The sequence below is a fragment of the Aureobasidium namibiae genome, assembly GCF_000721765.1.
Source record: "Aureobasidium namibiae CBS 147.97 unplaced genomic scaffold scaffold_10, whole genome shotgun sequence".
In the NCBI taxonomy this organism is placed as follows: Eukaryota; Fungi; Ascomycota; class Dothideomycetes; order Dothideales; family Saccotheciaceae; genus Aureobasidium; species Aureobasidium namibiae.
Genome location: NW_013581199.1, coordinates 546,773 through 567,745, shown reverse-complemented (window position 1 = coordinate 567,745; position 20,973 = coordinate 546,773). Strand labels below are relative to the sequence as shown.

The following is a 20,973-nucleotide window of genomic DNA, read 5'->3' as shown; positions in this document are numbered from 1 at the left end:
TGTTTTGCATACTGGAGCAGACGGTCGACGGCATTTGTTGGCATCACAGAGAACCATCCAGCTTTCACAGCAACAAGTGAACAGCATCGATGAGCATCACAGGAGTAACAACATTATCGAACTCCTGTACAGCAGAACATACAAAGATGGGATCCAAAGAGAATACCATTGAACCCTAGCCTTTTAATACTCTACTGTACACCTTCCAAGCTTTGTTTTGTCTTCGGAGTCCATTCCCAGAAAAGTGATATAGTCGATACCACCACAATTCATTCAAGCATCGAAAAGAGACAGGAAGAAGAGCAATCGACAGGGAGAAAGAAAAAAATTGTGAACATCCATCAACGCCGGCTGGTCTTACATCGCAAAATAATAAACTTATCCTAAACAGTACAATAGGAAAAAAAAAAACAAATATAAAAATATGGGTATACCCTCTTTCGAATGAGTCCTGATCCAGTTCCCCTTTCCCGCGCCTTCCAATCTTTCCTTGTAAGTCCCTTGCCCGGTGTAATAGTTGTTCCAATCCTCGGTGATCGTGGTGATCGAGCTCATATATATGTTGTCGAGCACTGGTATTGCGTGAGTTTTCGTAAAAAAAGTTGTTGTTGGCTGGGTTGTCGGTACAGTCCAGCAAAGGTGGTTGTCGTCCGAATTCGAGCAGATGTCGTCCTCGCCAGTCGTGGCAGAATACTCGACTCACGACGATCGTAATGTCTCCATATCCCCAAAAGCCTTTAACCCGCCCTCGACCTGCATGCCTTGCTTAACCCACTCCATCTCCTCAATATCCCCCAATCCCTTCCTCCCCATCCTGACCTTCTTGAGCAAACCCTCAACAACGCCCTTCGCTCCCTCCCACCCCTTGAACTCTTTTGTGTCATTTCTCTTATCATCCCACTCTCCATCTTCATCACCAAACTTGCACCACATCCAGTCTGCTCGTGCTATACGGTGGGATGGTCGCGATCGCTCTGGTTTGCCAGGTGGGCAGTCAAAGGGTAGGCGGCCTTCCATGAGGGCGTAGAGGAGGACGCCTAGGGCCCAGCCGTCTGTGCTGCGGCCGTCGTAGGGTTGGCCAAGCAAGATTTCGGGAGCCGCGTAGTCTTCGCTGCCGCAGCGGGTCGTGAGGAGTGGTGAAGCTGGCGGTGCGGGAATGCGGCGGGAGAGTCCGAGGTCGGTGAGGCAGATTAATGGGTAGGGATGCGTTTGAGGGTTGTCGAGTTTCGAGAGGGCCTCGTAGGCGGGCACGACCAAGACGTCTATTGTGAACATCATAAGCAAGAGCAATAGACACATGAGATCGAGCGAACTTACTCTCAAGCTTGATATCTCGGTGGACGATATAATTCTGGTGCAAGTAGCGCACGGCACCTACCAGCTCGGCAAACATGCGTTGGACCATATTGGGCTGTAGAATGCTGCGATGCTCACTCGCTAGTTCGAACAAGTCACCTCCTGGGCAATAACTCAAGACCAGTAGGGCTCGCTCATCAGTATACTCGAGTGCCTTGAGCTGCACAATCGATGGATGTGAGACACTCTTGAGAATGTCGACTTCTCGCTTCAAGGATACTTCGATACGCTCTTCGTCAGCGCCTCCAGCTGGACCGTGTTCGACAATCTTAACAGCGACCAGTTTCCGTGGATCCAGATGCTTCTCGTCGTAGGAAGATCCCGACGGTAGTTGTTGTGATGTAGCAAGCACAACCTTGCTGAAAGTGCCCTGACCAAGAGTCCGTACTGAACGCCATTTCCGCTTGTAGTCCTCGTGTGCAGATCGGACGGTAAAGTACTCGACATCCGAATCCTCTGCCCCACCTACACTCTGCATATCTGTGTCTTCGTCTTCCCCCACATCCATCGAGTCTTTGGCCGAAGGAGGTGGTGATGGTAGGACCTTTGCCGAGTCCACAGAGGCTCTCATCATGGATGTTGCATGACTCTGAGAGCTACTGGGAGCCCTGCGCTCATCATCTGAAGAGGCAGAGGGTTGAACATAACCACGCTGCTGTGCGAGATAATGCTCTCTCTGCATTGGCTGCTCGTTGGGCGGCGTAGTCGTGATGTGCAAGCCCGCCGGCCCAACGGTGACGTTTCTCGGCCTTACGTTGTGCATGGCTTCGGGGACGAAATCGCTGATGCTGCGATTGCGACTGTGCTGTTTACGCATAACCAGGTCGACCTTTGGCGTCGTCTGAGCCTCGATAGCGGCGTGAACCAGACTCCCATATCCCTTCTTTTTCTTGTGCGGTGAAGCGGGGGGTGCAGACATTGAGGATAACGAACTCGTGGTGGGAGGAGAGGAGGCGAGTCTCGAGGGCGGTCTCATGGTTGTGTTGTGGTCAAAGTGGGCGCTTCGTATCCGGGTCCATGGGCCGGGTGAATTGGGGTCGTTGAGCATGATGGGCGAGGGCAAAGGCGTGATGTCGAGCATGGCAGCCAGAGCAGGCGAAGTAAGAGCGGAATTGGGACTCAGGCTGGAGGTCGAGAGGTTATGGCGTAGTGCTGGGGTCAGCAATGGCGAGGCGGCCGAGTGACTTGAGCGAAACGAGTCGGGACGATCCTGCTGGCCTGAAGACTGCTTGCGATTGACAAAGGCTGACGGGAGATCGGTTCGGATCTGGAGGCCTGGGCCAGCAGCGTGGTTCTGACGGAAGGCCAGCGTGTTGGCGGTCGAGGACGACGAGGATAGCGGGTTGGTGTTGGACGAGTCCGAGGAGCGGTCGCGGTGATGATGTGTGTGGATTAGCGGCAGCGGGGGGTCGCTATGGCTGGCAGCAGCCACTCTGCCGTCGTCGCTGTCGACGTGCATGGCAGAGTCGGAGAGGTGGTTAGCGGGCGACATGGCTGTGGCAGTACTAGCAGCATGCAACGGGGTACGAGGACCACGCGCATCCGACATGTTGGTAACCGATCTGCTGTGCCCTTAATATCCCGCACATGCAATCGCTCTTTCCCTATCTTCGAGATGACGACGAGGCTATCAGAACCAAGAACAATGAGGAAGTCGCCTCCAATGTCAGCAGACAGGCACTTCTTTGTCTGCCCTTTGCTTCCTTGAAATCAGTCATGGCTTTCTTCGTGATTGCACATTCCCCACTGCCAGCCCGCGCCAAAACCGTCCGTGCCTGCCACTCTTGCCCGTTTCGCGCGTGCCACGCTCCATCAACGTGACTGACAGACTCAAACTTTGACCCATCAGCCAACAATCCAGGCCTCCCACGCCTCTTCAGCTTTCTGTCATCTCAAGCTAAACATAGGTAGTCCTTCTCGCACATCACCAACAGTAGCCTCAACATCTGGGCCATGTGCTGTTCCGACATCTGTCACATCGACTTGTCAAAAGTCAGAGTCATGATGATCGACAGCAACAATTCAATTGACTGTAATTATTGGCATTCTAACCTCGCTAGAGTGATCCTTCGCGAACCAATTCCTTGCTTTTGTGCTTCATGCTTCCTCATCATCCTTCTTTTTTTCTACATGATTTCTTCGCCAATTATAAGAAACCAAGGTTCAGTTTCAAACTCCATGTTCGCCATGCTGTGTGGGTATCATTCTCCGTAATCGATTTGTCCATCATAGTCGTGAACACAGTCGTAAGTCGTTGTTGTTTGTCGCAAAAGTGCAAAGCGCCAAACCGGACACACCAACCTCTTCCCCGCTCCTTGTCCAAAAACGCCGCAATCGACCGTTGCAACTTTTGCCCTTATTTCCTAGCCACCCAAGAGAAGCTAGAACAATCAAAAGCCAGAATATACAACAATTCCAAAGCAGACAATGGACATGCGATGATGATGAGCCAGAACACATCTAGCGCTGAGAGGGATCCTCAGAGTACTTGGAGGTTCCGTTGCGGCCACGGAACTGAGTACCGCCAGGAGGATTGAAAAACTCGTGGTTGTGGGCAGCGAAGGGTCCGTTAGCACTGGGCGTGAAGTGCAAGTGGTTGTTGGGGGCATAGTGAACTCCGTTAGTAGGAGAAGTGTAGCCGTTGTTGGAGGTCTGACCAGCGGCGTGGTCGTGGGTCTTTCTGTGGTGACGGTCCTTGCCTTGGTCGAGACGGGTGAGAACGCGCTCGGTGTTGTGGTCTCCCTTTTCCATTGCCCAGACAATGGTAGGGTGAAGACGCTCAACGACCTTGTCCACAAGGAGGTCGAGCTTTTCATTGTCGACGCCGTGCTCAGCCATGTCAGCAATGGACTGGTGGATTCTACGGCTCTCAGTAGCGATGTCGTGGGTGTCGGCCACGATGATCTCGAGGGTATCGCGGACAGCCTGGTGATTGGCAACAATGGCGTCCATGGTCTCGCGGAGCTTGCGCTGTTCAGCCAGGACATGTGCGACAGACATGTGGATGCTGGTGAGAAGACCCTCGTTGCGGGTCTGAACGGCGGTAACACGTTCAATCTTAGCATCCAGAATATCGATGAGGTGCTGCATCTCCTTCTCGTGATAGGCGGGCAGAGCGCTGTCCACGTACTTGCGTGATTCGACGGGATGAGAGTGGTGCTTGTGCTCCTTTGACTTGCGGCGCTCGTTGAAGCCGGACTGTTTGAGATAGAAGTCAGGGGATCTCATGTTCACCATGTCGCGGCGTCTCTCAAAGTTGTTGTCGCCATCGACGCCGAGAGTGGTGCCGTTGTCCAGGGCGTAGATGTTCGACTTCTCGCTGAGTTCAATGCCCAGGCCGCCAGCTTCGTGGTAGGCGTCGCGGAGAGAGCGACCAGATGAAGAGCGGCTGGAGCTGTAGCCCGAAACACGACGGAGAGGGCGAGGCTTAGCGCTGGGGTGCTCGTAGGCATCGTACTGCAGATTGCCGTAATCACTGATCTTGTTGGCAGGAGTGTCGATGTTGACGGGACCATCGGCGGGAGAGACCTGCTTCTGCTGAGTACCGGCACTGGCAAAGTCTTGCGACAGGACGGGAGTCTCGCCACGGTGACGGTCGAAGACGTGGTCTTCAGGGCGGTAGATGTAGTCATTGTCATGCACAGCGCTAATGTACTGGACGGGCTGGACATGGCCATGAGGAAGAGCGCCGTTGGTCTGCTCACCAGTGTTGACAGGCGAGTTTGCGGGGACAACAGGAGTAGCAAATGACTCTTGGGCGGCAACACCGTAGGTACTGGTCTGGGAAGGTTGTTAGTGATCGTGGTTACGAGAAGTTGCCAGGTTGGAACATCGAAGGCGAATGAAGAATTGGACAGAAGCGAGGGAGATACTTGGGAACGTGGAAGTCGAGGCGCGAGATGGATAAGGTGCAAATGAGAGGAAGTTGTAAGGGAGACGAAGGTGAAATGTAGAGACAAGAGAGTAGAACAAGCAAAGGTAACAGAAAGGAAGGTGCAACAGAAAAGGAGAACAAAAGACTTACGTTGAAGACATCGTGACCAGTGGCAACACTGTACATGGAAGGCGAGTAAACATCAGCCTTGGGGTCGATGTTCTTGGAGATCTTGGGTGGAGGTTGGTAGGTAGTGGCAGGGAGCAGACCACCCTCGAGCAGACCACCAGCGATGTAGCGAGGAGTCTTTGCCTTCTCGGCAGAACTAGGCGACATCTTGCCGACTTGAGAGCTGCGGAACAGAGCAGGAGCCATGGCAGGAGATTCAAACTCCTCCTGGATCTCCTTGACTACCTTGGGGTCGGCCTCGAAGACAGCCTTCTGTCCGACGAAGGGCGAGTGGGATGCGTGTGTCATCTTGACGACTCGAGACTTGACCTCCTTGATGGGGCTGCAGCCATCACCAAAGGCGACGGTGATGGTCTCGCGGGAGTTGTTGGTGGGGGTCTCGTGTTCGGTGTCCTCATTGGTGGCAGCGAAGCCGTTGCCAGAGTAGGCATCGGAAGCTCCGCGAACATCAACGATGTTAGCAGACAATCTAGCAGGCTTGTCGTCGGCAGCAGGTGGGGTGTCCTTCTTAGGGGGAGGGGGAGGAACATCCTCACGCATACGCTTAGGGGTGAGAGCATTGGATAGAGCGCGCTTGATGGAAGACTCCTCCTTCTTGGAAGAGGCAGTCGACTTGACAGGAGACTTGGAGGACTCGCTGTTGCTCTCGTTGAAATGAGCGCCAGCGGTAGCCTGCTTGGTGGGGGATTGTTGGGCAGACATCCTGTTGCGTGTGCTGACAGGAGGAAGAGTAGAGGAGTGTTTCAGGGGAGAAGATGAGGAAGAAGTTGCGGTGTGTTTGTGGAAAAAGGTTGTGTATTGAGAAGAGGAGGAAGTGCGCTTTACCACTTTGTTGTTTGCGAGTGAAGAGGTGGACGACTTCCTTGCCTTGGTAGGAGTGAACAGACTGGCGACTCTGGATGAGGCGCTGAGTCTGAGTGGATTGGTCGAATTGCCTTTGAAGTGAAGGGGTGACTGCTCGACCTTGTTGTTGACGTTCGGAGGTCGAGGAGAGCCAAGGAGCTGCTGAGCTTTGGGCGGAAGACGAGCGGAACTCGAACCGGCAGTACGGTGCATGTTCGACTTGCGGCGAATGGCCTCTGCTGTAAGCTGAGCCATCTCAGGCGACAGATAGACAGGAGTTCTCTTCTGTTTGGTGCTAGTCTGCGGAGTCTGCTCATACTCCTGCTCCTCGTAGTATTCTTCAATGATACCACGGACAGTGGGAACTGCATTCTCGCTGCCCAGGGGCACGAGGACAAGGTTGTCTTCGTTACTGGGATGGGGAAACATTCTGATGTTGTTGATATCGATAGGCTCAGGGATAGATCTTAGAGCCCGACGAGGAGGAGTGCGACCAAATACACGCTTCCAGGTCGCGTCAGGAGATTCTTTCAACACCGGACCGACTGTCTTCTTGAACTGATCGATAGGGGTGTCGGCGGGGTTGCGGCGGAAACAGTGCCTCGGGGACCTTGGCGTTGACGGGCCCGTACCGGAAGGCGTAGCGGGATGATCTAGCGGCAGCGACTTCCGCAAGACCTTGCGGTCATGTGATCCGGGAGGCAGCGGAGCTCGACGAAGCTTCCGCTCAGGACGACGTCCACCTTTCTCCTTAGGTGGTACGAACCCTACCAGACACATGTAAGCGTAATCTCTGGCATATACCAATCTTTTGTGCTCCTCGAAGCGGCGCAGAGGGTGCGTCTCTGGAAGAAGTCGGTGTCCAATGAGCATACGAGGAGGACAGTCCTCGAGATTTCTGACATGAGGGATGATGTACGGCATTGTGCCTGTAGGGGAGGAAGGAGAAAGTGGATGATACGCAGAGAAACCAGTGTTCGAGAGAAAGGGAAGAGTGCTTCATGTGAGGAATTGGTAGAGCGCCAGCAAGCCGTAGCTCAATAAGCTGGAGCCCAATATTGTGAGGGGCCGTAGATCGAGAGCGCAGGACGACCGTAGCTTGCAGAGCTCAAGAAGGCCTGACCTTTACGGTGAATCCAGCTTGACGCATTCGACGACCACTCCTTTGCTATCCACACATCCGATTCCAGGTGCGCGAAGTGCTTTCGCCCCGCCTGCTCGAAGGCGACGAGGTGGCGGAGGATGTGGAACGAGAAAGGGCCTGACAGGTAAGCAACGCCAACGAGTATTGCCTGATGCATGTTCACAACACGTATCTTGCGTGACGACGACAAGGTTGACCAGAACCGACACGCCAAAGATCTCAAAGAAACTATATCCTGCTTTTCTCGTTGATCATATGTCAGCAAGCATTCGATACAGGTGTCGAACGTGACTCACCTACACAGCACGTGTTGTGTACTGTCTGGCGCTGCTGACCACGATATAACAGGACGTCCAGGAATCATCATGAGCAACCAGCAACCAAGGTCCGTGTAGATGTCGTTTGGGTCTGCTGCGACTCTGGGCAGCGACCATCGAATGAACAGCACCCACCAGAGAGACTTCAGCACCACCGGAACAACCAAGGAAACAGGAACAGGAAAACGTATCAATCGACTCTGGCCGTGTGCATTTCTATGGAAATCCATCTCCACCTCTTCGGGGAAAAGCTTTGGGGGGAACGACCATGGAAACCATACCCTTGCCATCGCATCAGCAGCAGAGAAAAACATCCTGGATATTTCGTCGATGAAACATAAATACCCAGGAGCTGCCATTGAAGAGAGGGATGAACAGGCGGAAAAAACGGGGCAAAGGAAAACTTGCAGATGGAAAGATCTGGAACGGAAAAAAACAGAAGACTGGACACCCCCCGCTTCTAAAAAGAGAAAAAACGCAACCTACGACTATCCTTGGATGAAAACACCAAAGAAGAAGTGAGAAAAAGCAACCGAAACATTGCGCCTCATTGCGCCAGACACCATTGAGCGGCGACGGGAGATATCATTGGGGGTGGGTCCCGTGCCGAATGCGCTGTATTGAACAAGATTGAACTGAAGTTGGGCCGCGGAAACCGAATTGGAGCCTCAAGTGGTGTATCTCGTTTAGAGGATGACACACTTGTGGTTCTTCTTCTTCTCCTTGGTGGCAGGAGGCTCGAGGGCAGCAACGATGGCCTGGTATGTGTCAATGATGCGGGCATGAAGACGACGGTATGGAATGATTTACCTCGTCAAAGACGTCCTTGAGTCTCTCCTGGGTCAGGGCTGAGCACTCGACGTACTTGACAGCACCGAGCTCTCTGGCCATTCTCTCACCGTCTTCTCTCTCGACGGGCTTCATCTTTTGCTCACGGAGCTTGCGAAGAACGGGGTCCTGCTTGTCGTCGCGCTTCTCCTTAGGTGGGCGCAGATCGAGCTGGGTACCGACAATCAGGCAGGGGACGCCGGGGCAGTGGTGGTGGACCTCGGGGAACCACTTCTCGCGGACGTTCTCGAAGGAAGCGGGAGAGACGACGGAGAAGCAGACGAGGAAGACATCGGTCTGGGGGTACGAGAGAGGACGGAGACGGTCGTAATCCTCCTGACCGGCGGTATCGAAGAGTCCGAGGGTGTAGGGCTCGTCGCCAATCCTGCAAGACGTCAGTCGGCATAGGAGATGCAGACGATCTGGAGTCCAACTTACATGACAGTAACGGCATAGTTGTCGAAGACGGTGGGGACGTACTCGGCGGGGAACTTGTTGGTAGTGTAGGAAATCAACAAGCAGGTCTTGCCGACGGCACCGTCACCAACGACGACACACCTGGGTTGCACAAGGCGAGATCAGCGGGTGTGGCAGGGATCGAGAAGGGTTGGAGAGCGTACTTGATAGTAGCGACAACCATAGTGTTACGAGAGAGCCGGTTTCCTATGCTAGCTGCGAGCGGTGCGGCGGGCTATGCTTTGAGCGAGGGGAAGTTGTCGATAGCACAGCGGGGGCTTGCGATCTGGTAGGGATGCGCCGGGAGGATGGTGGGTAGAAGCGATGCGACGAGGAGGGAGTCTTGATGTGAAGACGCGAGACGGCGGAGGTCGTGGGCGCTGCTTGGTGAAGGAAGCCGTCAGTTGGTCGGCCGGCGTGCTTGGTCGGCGACTCAGTCGCTTCACTTACTCGGAGCGTCACAGAACCCAACCAAACTGAGGCTCGGCTGATGGGTGCAGCTGGCAAAAGTGTCGTGTCGTGTCGTGTCGAACCCGCACCGGCAGGTGAGCTGGCAGAGGTTGCGGAGGTAAACACTGAGACGCGTGGGCCAAAGCGTAGGTAGGTAGCAGAACAGCAGAACAATCACAGACCCTCGGCCAAAGGCGTTGCAAGAGAAGCGATGCTCTTTGTCAACGCTGACATGCACATACGACCGCACTGCTACTATCTACACGAGGATCCGTCTTTGGCCTGCCACATTCGCCGCCCGCTGCCTCCTCGTCCTCCCTAAAGGCCCTTCTTCTCCGTGCGCTCCCTCCACATCAGACGTCGCAATCCTCGACGTTCCAGACAACTGCATTGCCTGTCCCGGCCTAATCTTGTCGATCTTTTTCTCCAATCTTGCCCAAACAGGCAACTGCCAAAATCTTCCACCACGCCTGACCCTGCCAAACATCTCGAATGTCATCCTTTTGTTTCAGACCTGCAATCCACCATGTCCTTCGTTGTTTTGTCCATATTGAATCTGGAACCATGCCTCCTTCCAGCTGCTTGCAGTCAACGGCCATGCTGTGAGGTTCGTAAGCCTCAGATGTCTCAAGCCTTGTCCGGCGGCTTTGACGACAAAGAAACAGCCACTCTCTCGGCTTCTTTCCGTAGCCTTGACCAAGCTTCACTTGGAAGTATTGCTATCGTTTCCGCCTGGAAAGGGCCTCTTCACCTCCAACTGAACCAACTTCACACAATCAACTGAGACTTTTACACACCGCACTCACTTGTTGAATAGCCTCCAAGGCCGCCAGCAAATCTTAGCACCTCCACACCGCCAGCCGCCCCTTTTGATATAGCTAATATGGTCTGTGCTGCATGTGCCCATCTTGTCTGCCCTGTTTCCACATGACTCGCTCGTATATCTACTTGGCATTCTACTCCTTGATTCCTTGTAGTTTGTACATTAACGGCTTTTGTCCCTGTGATGGTTGATATGATTGCTGTTGTGGAATGTTGAGGCTGGACCCACTAGAGTGGCTGCTGAGACGACTACCTTATCAGTAGAAATGCTTCGTATCCATGTCAAGAACTAGACCCCACGCAGTAAGATCAGAAGATAGAATATGCCATGAACAGATAGCAGCCGAATGCCATGGGTAGTAGGTAAGAATAGGTAAATGCGCATATGTACGGTGGTATCTCTGAAAATCCAAAACGCCTCCCGATCTAACAAGCAATCAGGCGGATCGTTCTTCTATGTCTCTAGTCGTCAAGTAATGTCATATCATGTTACCTCCATGTCAAATCAATCGTCATTCAGATGCAAGCTCGCGTTCGACTTCCACGTCCTCAGACCATTGTTGCTGGCCACGCTCCTGATCGTGCGATCGTAATCATAGTCAATGTCCTCGTCACTGTCGTAGCGGCGATGACCGGACGACGACGCAGCGAATGGTTCCCGTTCCGAAGGGTCGCTGGCTTCGCTTGTGTTGCCAATGACAGTGCCCTTGACATGTTGGTCCATCTCGTCCAGCTTGTAGTTCTTCATCATGAGGGACAGTGGGATCAGCGGAATGCAGACCAACACAGCAACAGTCAGGATCTTGGTCATGGTTTCCTGATAGGCGCGGTTGATGGCAGTACGCGTAGGTGTGCCGATTGCATATTCAGTTGATGCCACTCTGACACTGCCGAAAATCTCCTTGGCCTGGTCGCGTGTTTCTTCTGGTAGATATTGGGCAAGCTTGACAGGAACATTCGAAGACCAGATTGCGCCTGAGATGGCTGAGCCAACGGCGCCACCAATCTCGAGGATGGTAAGGAAAGCAGCCGTGACTGCACCAACTTCGCCATGTCCGACAGAGGCTTGTACACCCAGCTGAGCGGGTACATGTAACATGCCTCCGCCGATGCCGACCAAGACTTGACAGCCGATGAGGAAAGAGTCTGACACGCCTTCTGTGCGATAGCGGAGCATCATGACTACACCAAGCAGGTAGATACAGCCGCCTGCAGTGACGAAATACTTGTAATGTTTTGTGTACTTGATGACGATGGACGTCAAGATTGACGTGACAGTCGCTGTGAAGGTGAAAGTCTGAGTAATGTGACCGGCGGCTGAGACTGATTTGCCCTGAACAACCAGAAGATAAGAATAAAAGTAAGGCTGCACAGAAAGGTAGTACACCACTGCAAGTCGTTAGCCATGAACTTTTCCCACAAGCTACAAGACTTACTGAAGTAAAAGAATGCAATCAGCACTCCTGCAATGACGGTTGTGCTGCGGAACAAATGAGGAGGAAAGAATGCTCTAGGTGCCAAACGTGGGCTACGCTCCCAGAGAGGGAAGAGACAGAGACAGACAAGACCACAAACTAGCATGGCAATGATGCTTCCGTTGCTCCACTCGCCTGGCGTACTGGCTCCCAGTGTGAGCGGAATTAGGAGGAGAGCGACACCAACAAGCAGAAGCAAAAGTCCAAAGATATCCATCTCAAACCAGAGACTTTTGAGAGTATACACCCAATCCTTGCCGACAAAAGGCGAAGGTGGTAATAGTCCCATCTTCGAGGCCTTTCTCTGGTTCAGTGAGAGAGCAAGTGCCAGAGGTAAGTATGCGACAGGCAGAATGATGGCCCAGATACCATAGCCCCATCTCCAGCTCAAATTCTTCAGTATCGAACTCGCGATTGGAGGTCCGATCCAAACATTCAAGAGATACGGAATATCCGGGATCGTCGAAACTATGGCTCTGTTCAACAGATCACTCGTATCTGCAATAAAGATTTGTTGAAGAATCTGAAGTCCAGTAGCGCCTGCCGAATAGAAGATTTGAGCCGCTGCATATGTCTTGACGTTGTTGGCTGCGGCTTGCTGAATATATCCAAGGGTGAATAGAAACACGCTGAATGTGAAGGCTTCAAAACGTCCCCAGACATCTGCCACCTTCGCCATTGGTGGTTTGACGATTGCTATCTTGAGTCAGCCATGTCTTCAACTCACGAATGTCCTGCCACAACGTACACAGCACAACTCCTTGGATGACCGAGACTGTTGAGATCAGTGCGTGTGCCTTGAACGAGCTAGTGGCGAATACAGTCAAGTTGGTGGTCACTTGTCCTTCGAGCGAAATAGCATATGCCATCATATACAGACTGGAAGACGTGAGCCAAACTTGCATCTGAAGATCACATGGGGTGAACCTACCCGCCGTATGCAAAGACCAGAGACCACTTTGACCACAGAGCTGCGGTCGCCTCTAGTCTCTTCACACCAGCTTGTGCACTCAGATGACTGGCGACATCAGACTCGGAATCTGTATCTGAGAAAACGCCATCGACAGGGGCCCTGTTCATTTTCTCCCTACTGTGACGAGGAAGGGTCTCCCCTGTGCTGGAGAGTCTCCGAAGACCTGGCATGACTGCTATCAGAGATGCCGAGGACTAGAAGGATGCTATTGGTCGCATGGACATAGGAAGCAAAGAGAAACGAGAGGCGCGAGGCTCTCCTACTTCTGAAACGACAACAAACCAAATAGCGGTGCGTACTGGTATTGTTTTTGTTACCAACGTCTTGATGCAGGGTGCGGCCTAAAGCTGGCTGGAGCGCGTCAAGATGAAGGTTTGCGGCGGACAGGGGCTTCGATTCGCCGAGGATGCCAAGATACGGCTACCGCTCTTCGAGATAATTGACAACACTAGGAATGTGAGGTCGTAAGGATAATCAGACAAAACAGGAAACGGAAAATGGGAAGGACTGGAACGGCAGAAGTGTTGGAGGTCGGGCTTCTATTGACGAAAACTGACGGGTGGCCAGAGTCGTAAGAGATCCACCGACTGCCCAATGAGGACCTATCAATCTGATTAGATCCTGCACTAGTGGCGCTGCGAACTCGGGAGCGCCCATCAGCCCTCATGACCTCGATGATTCTGCCGTCGCCCACCTCCGAACACATTATTTTCATGTGATCGAAGGTGGTAATTCGAGCTTGACGTCGCTCGGGCTGTCGTGCTTGACTGCCGTGATTACTCCCATGGTGTGGAAGAAATGCTTAGAGGATCATGACGGCCGGTCGAAAGCTCTCACCGCAGGCGGCCGAGGCAACACTAGGGGCGTCCTATCAGACCGAGCACAGCGCTTGTGACTGCTTGCATATGAGTAGGCAGCCTCCTTCGGCGCGAGATTCCTTGGAAATCGGAGCCTTCCTTCAGCAAGACTAATATGTTTGCAATGTGATGCACTGCATTACGCTTGAAGCAGTTGAACAAGCCAATCGTGGAATCAAGAGTTTGTCCAGCGTCTTGGAACAGGACAGGATTCTGGCTGCAGATGTAATGATGCTGTGAGTGTGAACAAGACTCGAATAATCAGGATTCGAGCAGCTTTTGTAGCCTCTGCGCAAGTCTGCTGGTGCGTTTGCTACACAGCCTGTAGGCACCCGGATGTTACACACTCGTGACATACAAATATCGGAAACGACCCGAGCCTCTCGGTCGTTGTGCTAGGCAGCTGCTGAAGATACCATATGCTTGAATCAGATTACCACAGGGATCATCGTAGCATACGTTGACTCTACACAATAGCCGTAGCCTTTCACTCTACCTATTTTCTTCCATCTACAACAACATTCTCAGGCTCTCCTTTGACAAACGCTTCGATGGTATTCCTCACAGTCTCCTTGGTTCCCACGATCGTTCTGTCTGAATACCAAGCCAAGTGCGGCGTAGCAACCAACCCAGGCACATCATCCGCTAGCAAAGGGCAATTCTGCTTGGTAGCAGGCTCATGCTCAAACACATCCATACCCGCACCCAGCAACTTGCCTTCCTTGAGGGCTGTTGCAAGAGCAGCTTCGTTTACAATGCCGCCACGACCAACATTGATGAGGATGGAAGTGGGAGAAAGGAGCGATAGTTCGTGGTGAGAGACCATATTCCTTGTGGATGGGTCCAAGGGGCAGGTAAGGATGAGGGTTGTGCATTGCTTGAGCACATCTTCGAAGGATGTGCGGGAGGGACGAATGTCAGTCGAGCCTTTGCGCTCGGCAACGAGGACTCGCATGTCGAGAGCTTTGCACATCTTCTCGACACGTTTGCCTGTGAGCATTATGAAATTAGCATGTTTGTCGTCTTTCAATTCGCTCCTCGATCTTCCCTCTTTCGTCTTTCTCTTGCAGTGATCGGGCGCTCTCAAAGATATTATGGAAAGAAGACAACAAGGGGACCGAGAGGAATACATACCCAATGCTCCATATCCAATAATACCCACAACCTCCTCCTCGCAAATTCTCGGCATCACACCCTTGAACACGCCCATACACATCCCCTGGCTCTTCCACATCTCTCCCTCTTTAGTGACTCGATCCAAATCGGCGATCCTTCTCTTGACAGCAAAGTACAGACTTATTGCATGTTCAGCAACAGTGCTAGTATTCTGAGCAGGTGTATTGGTTATAGTAACGCCAGACTCCTTGGCAGCATGAAGATCAAACTTGTCACAACCGGCGCCGAGACAAGAGATCAACTGTAGAGAAGGAGCACAGGCAAAGTTCTCCTTTGCAAAAGTTGTCGTAGTTGCGATGGCAATTGTGGCCGACGCGATGCGAGAAGGTAGTTCCGAGGATGAGGTGTGGAGGTACTTCTCGAAAGTGTGAGGGAATCGTAGCTCAGGAAGGTTGACATGGCCATCCAGTTGGACGACGTGATGTTTGAATTCTTCTGAGGTGGACATGATAAGATGTGGATACTCTTCTTAAATGTGTGTTGATCGGGTATCAGGGCTGGTCAATATCTCGCTTGATGGAAGTCGGCTCCGAATGGAAAGCAACGTCCTCGAGATGTGGCTTGGGAAACCCTTGGTTGGATGTTATCTAAAGATAATAATGCAGGCAGAGACGATGTATATATCTTGTCGCTTTCTAGCAGGGAGCACGTTACGCATACTCCGCGCCCTTTGACAACCTCCGAGGACCGGCGAGCATCGAAATGCTTGGCATCGATTGCGTGTGTGGATGAAGACAGACGCGCTTTCATGAGGTCAATGTATTCTCTCCGTATGCTAAAGTTTGTGACTCTTAGTACCCTAGACTCCTCTCTCCTAGGAAGGCATAGATTACAATACTCGCTACAAAACGGCAAAGTAGTTTGTAGCTTCGAGATGTATCCAAAGAGAGCGTGTGAAACACCGCATCTCGATGGATGCCATCCAGATCTCGAGCATACTGTGCATTGCTATAGCTAGAGGTGTTACGAACCTTTGCACACGCAAAGGATTTTGATGAGACACTCAATGTTGTTCGCGGCATAGAAAAGTGAAGCTCATGAAAGAGAGGGAAAGTTTGGTTTTCATTCCCTATTAACAGTATCGGGTGTGTGTTTACCTTCCCTTGATCTGACGTCAATCCCTCTTGGGGACTCGGAGGTAGTGAGTAAATTACAGTGAAGCATCAATGGCATCCCCATCATGCACTCCAGAATAAAAGGATGTAACGCCTTGCAAAAGTGTATAAGAAATTTAGTCCCAACATCGTCGTCCGTCCACGCTTCTCATCTCATAGATATGCCATTGCGACTACCTTTTTACAGGAGAGCAGCGACACCAAGAGCGAAGGCACCGAAAGCACCGACGCCGAGCTTGCCAGCAGAGCCCTCGGACGAAGTGGTGGAGGTACCGGGAAGGCCCATGGTGGTCTAAAATTGGAGTTAGCTTGGTTCATGGATTGGAGTATTCAGCGAGGAAGAGTAGCTATGCGTCTAGTTGTAATCGGACTCAATGCTGTTTCTTGACAGGTTTTCTTTGTTTCGAGAAAACTTGTTCAAGGAGAGCAATTGAGAAGATTCGGAACACAGCGCACAGTCCACACTCGCGGTTGCCAGGAGTACGTACAGTGTAGGAGGTGGTGACGAGCCATGACTTGGAGACAGCGCCGTGGAAGGTGTTGGTAGAAGTGTAGGTGGTAGTGACGTTGCTGACAGTAACGGCGAAGGTGGAAGCGCCGGAGGGGAGAGTGTAGCTAGGAGTCTCGGTGCCGGAGACGGTGATGACCTGGCTGCCCATGAGAGTGGGGGATACGGGCTTGTGGAAGGTGTTGGGGTACTGGTAGAAGATGGTCGAGGTGTAGACCGAGTCGGTGGTGGCAGCTCCAGACGAGCCGGTGCTGGAGGCAGAGGACTGGCTGGTCGAGGAAGCGCCCGACGAGGTGACGCTGCTACCGGCGCTGGCAGAGCTGGAGCGCGAAGAGCGGTCGGTGACGCTCGAGGCGAGGCTGGAAGCACCAGAGCTGGCGCCCGAGATGGCCGAAGAGACGGCGCTGCTGATCTGAGAGCCCTGGGCAGCAGCAAGAGCGGCGAAGGTGCCGACGAAGATGGCGGAGAACTTCATGTTGTCGATGGACGAGACGAGTTGGGCGTCGGGTCGATTGAAAGGCTGATGGGGGATGGGAGAGAAGGAGGGGACGAGCAAGTAAAAAGAAAGCGAAGTGGGTGGTGGAGGCTGGTTTGTTTTTGTCAAAGATGGCCCCCAAGCCCGTCGTTTCCTTCAGAAATTGGCTTTTGGTGACTTGGGGCCTTGCCTTGTCCCGCACTGCTCTAAACCACCTGAAAAAGCCTCTCCGTCATCCGAGCATAACCTACGCATGCTTCCGACCTAACCGTGCATCTACAGCTATTTGGCGCTCCTTCTGCGTTGAGTCGAGGAGAAGACTGCCTGTTCAGGCAACATCGGGTGCTATCGATGCATCGTGATTGGTTGGCCGTTTAATCGCGCAACCCAGCCTTTTCTTAACAAGGTAACCAAATCTCGGCAAAGAACCAACGTCAAAACTATGCCCAACACCTCAAGAGCCTCGACCTTGCCATCAACTTTTGAAGCTCCTCAACCGGTGTCATCTGCTTCAGGCAACATGTCGTCTGCTTGCAGTCCTGCGCTGTTCGTCATGGTCAATCACAGAGGTTTTGCTGTCCCTGTTGCTTGTCCAACTACAGAGTACCCAGGCCACCCATGCTACTCCGCATTCTGACGGAAAATGCGGGCGAGGCCATGACCATCCACTTGGCCGATACACACCGTGCAAAATTACAATCATCAACTGCTTCAACGCTTGCAATCTGCTTGCTCTGTCTTGCGTAGGTCAATGGTTGCGTGGAAGCCGCAAGGTTACAAAGCTGCGCGTCCTTCCTCATCATCCATAGAATCTTATTGTGTATCCGCGGTCAGCAACAAATGTGCCGTATCGCGCGCGATTTTGCTCTTGCGACTCACGGTCCGCAAGCATCAGGAACGCCCACGGCCCTATCTCGGCGCCGTGTATCCGCCTGGAGGGTCCGCTCTGGGGTGAACTCGGCACGAACTTGTTTGTTTGTCTCATCTCTCGAGGCCGGTTATAAACACCCCGTTGCTACTCAATTCGTCCCAAGTCACGGCTGTCAACTATCTCGAGATCCTGTACTATCTCTTGATACCGGGGTATGACAGATGCTGCTGGTGTATGAAGTCTACCCCGGTTGTTCTCGTTGTCTTCGTCTTCTATGCAGAAGTGTCACCCGGAGGCTGGTTCTGCTGCGACTGGCCGGCCTCACCATCGATGCAACTCAGGAACACGAAACTCGGATTTACGAGCGTGGCGCCGAGTGCCGGGAATATCTTGGAGCCCCAAGCAGGGAGCTCTTGGCTTGCTGGGGGCCCAGCCCAGCCACCTCAACCCACATGCTTCTGCCAGACACAGACGTCTGCTTGGTAAAGTCTCAACAACTTCGTAAGTGCATCGCGGCTGTAAGCCGCCATCACCTCGTAGAGTCACGAATAGGCAAGTCAAGTTCAAGGTACTACACAAAACTTGGAGCCTGTGAGCCACAGATCTCATCGTGAGATTCGATTACGAATGACCACAATTGATAGTCCGATATCGTACTCGGAAATTTGCAAAAGCAGATCGTGAAGCTGAAGCGTCACGGTAAGTGGCAATATTGGCTGTAGTTCTCCTTGCGAGAATAGGACAGTCGATGCACGAGTGCCACTTACATGGCGTTCAGGGAGCATTTTCTTAGCACGTCGCGAGCTCTTGCCAGCTGGCAGTGGACTCCTGAGTCCTGATCAAATTGTGCTGAGTTTCAAGAATAGAGGCTCTAGCATCCTGAAGACAACACCCTCTTGGTCCATCCGCGACATCACTGCGCCGGCTGGAAGATACATATTCGATGGTCGTGGTCCCATCGTGCAGAAGCGACGGACTACATACAAGCGTTCACCAGTCTTGATTATGTCAATCGGTTGCGTGGCCCAATGGCAAGGCGCTTGACTACGAATCAAGAGATTGCAGGTTCGATCCCTGCCGTGATCATTTTGTTTCTGGCTCTCTTGGACCGTGCAGTGGTGCAGATGCTGGCGTGCTCATTGTTTTGTCTTTCAAAGACGTCCTAGGATGTTCTTTTTGCTGGCGGTGAGATATGTGGCTCATCAGGCAGGTGTTTATGTCTTCCTTTCGTTCGAATCCTCAATGATTTCGTGGACGGATTCGAGGACTATCGGGAGTACGTCGGGAGCTCGTTACCTATCGTCTGCATCTGGCTCAAGAATCATCTATCACCAGTTGCAGGCTTTTCGAACGTCAGTCAGACGACAGACACCTATCAGCTCACCACGATCAAACACACCTGTTCGGCCAGTATTCCTACTGCACTGGTCATGATGCCGACCCCCGTCTAATGAGCAGCAACATCGTCAGCTGTCTAAGACAACGTTACCCAGACATGCTTCAAGCATCCCCTGTCTCTCGCTGGATTTGCAACATTAACCCGAAGTTGAGACTTACTAGTCATTGTCGTGGTTGATCATTTCGCATTGCGCGTATCGTGTGTGGCCATGGTCATAGACTCAGCTAAGTAAGGCCTCTACACGCGATGGTGTAGCACAGATATCTTGCACAGTTTGAGACACCAGCACACCAGGAACCAGACAGAATTGTCTCTTTTTCTCACTACTTGTAGTAACAGCGCGAAGATGAGACTCGTGGTTCTTTGTTCTGGTTGGTCACACCGGGTGGTGAGTGAGATATAAGATCGGATGTCATGGAGTTCAAACATGGGCAGAACACACAACCAGACCAAAGCAAGTTTCCATTCGAATCCTCTCACTATATTCAGACCCCTTTCTTTCCAACACATCGACAATCTAATGCCATATATCTACGACTTCATTTCCGACCGTATCTACGGCCGTGCTGCAGAAAGCCAAATCTCAAAACCCGCGAGCAATGCCAAAGAACAGCCTATCAAGAATGATCGGGTCCTGAGAACAAAGCTGAAGCGTAAGAAACATGGTACTTTTCCTTCCTGATGAGAACCATAGCTGATCGTTTTGGTATACAGAGGCCAGCAAGAACGTCCCCAAATACCTCTTTCGCATGTGGGATGCTCGCTCGGGCGGCAGCCCCAAACTCAACACCACCAGCGCCATCACACCACTTGCCTTCGCCTCTTCCCGGGGCCACAAGTCTGTTTATGACATGACTCTCACTGAACTCTTCCAAAACGTTGACTGCCACCTAGCTGGCGATGATAACGTCCGGACGGAGTTTTCTTCTTGGTCCCACTCTCCATACTTCGCCTTCCACTATGCCCATCAGAGGAAGACAGTGTGACAGTGTCCATGTCGCCATCATCGATACTGAGGAATTGGCCAAGACCAATACAGCCTTTCATGTGCCTGCCCTGGGCAAAATCATTCATACAATCGACGAGTACGAAGAGGAATATCTGGTCCACGGTGTGATCGAGGGAGAATTCTATAAGGCCGTTTCCTACCGCAAGTTGTGTGATCTTGGCTTGCTGAAACAACTGCCTACACTGAACAGGGACGGTGTTGACCCCTTCAACACTTTGAATATCCGTGCCTTCCCCGGCGACGAGGTAAACTATACTATCGATGAACTGCGTCTACTCAGGAAGATTGCCCTTCCTTACGGCGAGTATTTTTCGCTTCCCATGGCAATCGTCCTTTTCTGCTGCAAGAAGCGCCCTGGATACTGGTCAAAGATCAGCACCACCGACCTCGAAACCATCATCAAAGTCCTCGGCGGCTGGAACGAGATTCCTCTGGATTGGGCCAGCTCCCGCAGTCTATTCAGCAAGAACATCTATCCAGCCAATTGGGATGCCAACAAGCAGGTCCAGAATCTCATGCATGCGCTCTTCTCTCACTGTTACGGCAAAGGAGCTAGGGGTAATGAGGCAAGATATGCTGCCAAGATCAAGGCTGGCGATGAGGATGACATTACCGGAGCGATGGCCTCGATGAGTGTTGGTGGTGATCACGATGCTGATGAAGCATCTGCCAGTCGGAAAAACAAGAAGATGCTCAGAAAGCCTGCACAGAAGAGGGTCTGAGACTTTGCGGGTGAGAATCAATATTGAGTATTGGGCTGCTCGCGGTTGCCTCTGCCTGCAATACACTTCCCTGTCGTAGGACGCACGAGGGGGCGTTGGAAGGGGAGTTTGATT

General features: G+C 52.4%; 7 protein-coding genes across 7 annotated transcripts; 1 reads left to right on the top strand and 6 right to left on the bottom strand.

Moving 5' to 3' along the window:
* Positions 1–732: 732 nt before the first annotated feature.
* Positions 733–2,491, bottom strand: M436DRAFT_9027 (Pkinase-domain-containing protein; the record flags this gene model as incomplete). The annotated part of the gene is made up of 3 exons (XM_013571020.1): positions 733–1,262; positions 1,318–1,900; positions 2,000–2,491. Coding segments are annotated over 3 exons (1,605 nt in total), but the record flags the coding sequence as incomplete, so codon positions are not given.
* A 1,325-nt stretch (positions 2,492–3,816) lies between these two features.
* Positions 3,817–7,186, bottom strand: M436DRAFT_82627 (uncharacterized protein; the record flags this gene model as incomplete). The annotated part of the gene is made up of 2 exons (XM_013571384.1): positions 3,817–5,136; positions 5,381–7,186. The coding sequence occupies 2 exons, from the start codon at positions 7,184–7,186 to the stop codon at positions 3,817–3,819; spliced, it is 3,126 nt and encodes a 1,041-aa protein (XP_013426838.1).
* Positions 7,187–8,409: 1,223 nt separating this feature from the next.
* On the bottom strand, positions 8,410–9,191 carry M436DRAFT_82626 (uncharacterized protein; the record flags this gene model as incomplete). The annotated part of the gene is made up of 4 exons (XM_013571383.1): positions 8,410–8,481; positions 8,534–8,936; positions 8,990–9,109; positions 9,172–9,191. The coding sequence occupies 4 exons, from the start codon at positions 9,189–9,191 to the stop codon at positions 8,410–8,412; spliced, it is 615 nt and encodes a 204-aa protein (XP_013426837.1).
* Positions 9,192–10,784: 1,593 nt separating this feature from the next.
* Positions 10,785–12,834, bottom strand: M436DRAFT_48077 (MFS general substrate transporter; the record flags this gene model as incomplete). Its single annotated transcript, XM_013571075.1, has 4 exons — positions 10,785–11,668; positions 11,716–12,450; positions 12,503–12,633; positions 12,686–12,834. The coding sequence occupies 4 exons, from the start codon at positions 12,832–12,834 to the stop codon at positions 10,785–10,787; spliced, it is 1,899 nt and encodes a 632-aa protein (XP_013426529.1).
* A 1,246-nt stretch (positions 12,835–14,080) lies between these two features.
* On the bottom strand, positions 14,081–15,208 carry M436DRAFT_48274 (uncharacterized protein; the record flags this gene model as incomplete). Its single annotated transcript, XM_013571105.1, has 2 exons — positions 14,081–14,574; positions 14,719–15,208. 2 exons carry the CDS (start codon positions 15,206–15,208, stop codon positions 14,081–14,083), a joined length of 984 nt encoding a protein of 327 aa, XP_013426559.1.
* Positions 15,209–16,056: 848 nt separating this feature from the next.
* Positions 16,057–16,858, bottom strand: M436DRAFT_82623 (uncharacterized protein; the record flags this gene model as incomplete). Its single annotated transcript, XM_013571382.1, has 2 exons — positions 16,057–16,167; positions 16,364–16,858. The coding sequence occupies 2 exons, from the start codon at positions 16,856–16,858 to the stop codon at positions 16,057–16,059; spliced, it is 606 nt and encodes a 201-aa protein (XP_013426836.1).
* Positions 16,859–17,950: 1,092 nt separating this feature from the next.
* Positions 17,951–20,859, top strand: M436DRAFT_64516 (uncharacterized protein; the record flags this gene model as incomplete). Its single annotated transcript, XM_013571265.1, has 9 exons — positions 17,951–18,230; positions 18,374–18,428; positions 18,470–18,736; positions 18,940–19,005; positions 19,071–19,194; positions 19,468–19,516; positions 19,701–19,781; positions 19,843–20,047; positions 20,100–20,859. 9 exons carry the CDS (start codon positions 17,951–17,953, stop codon positions 20,857–20,859), a joined length of 1,887 nt encoding a protein of 628 aa, XP_013426719.1.
* Positions 20,860–20,973: the final 114 nt, after the last annotated feature.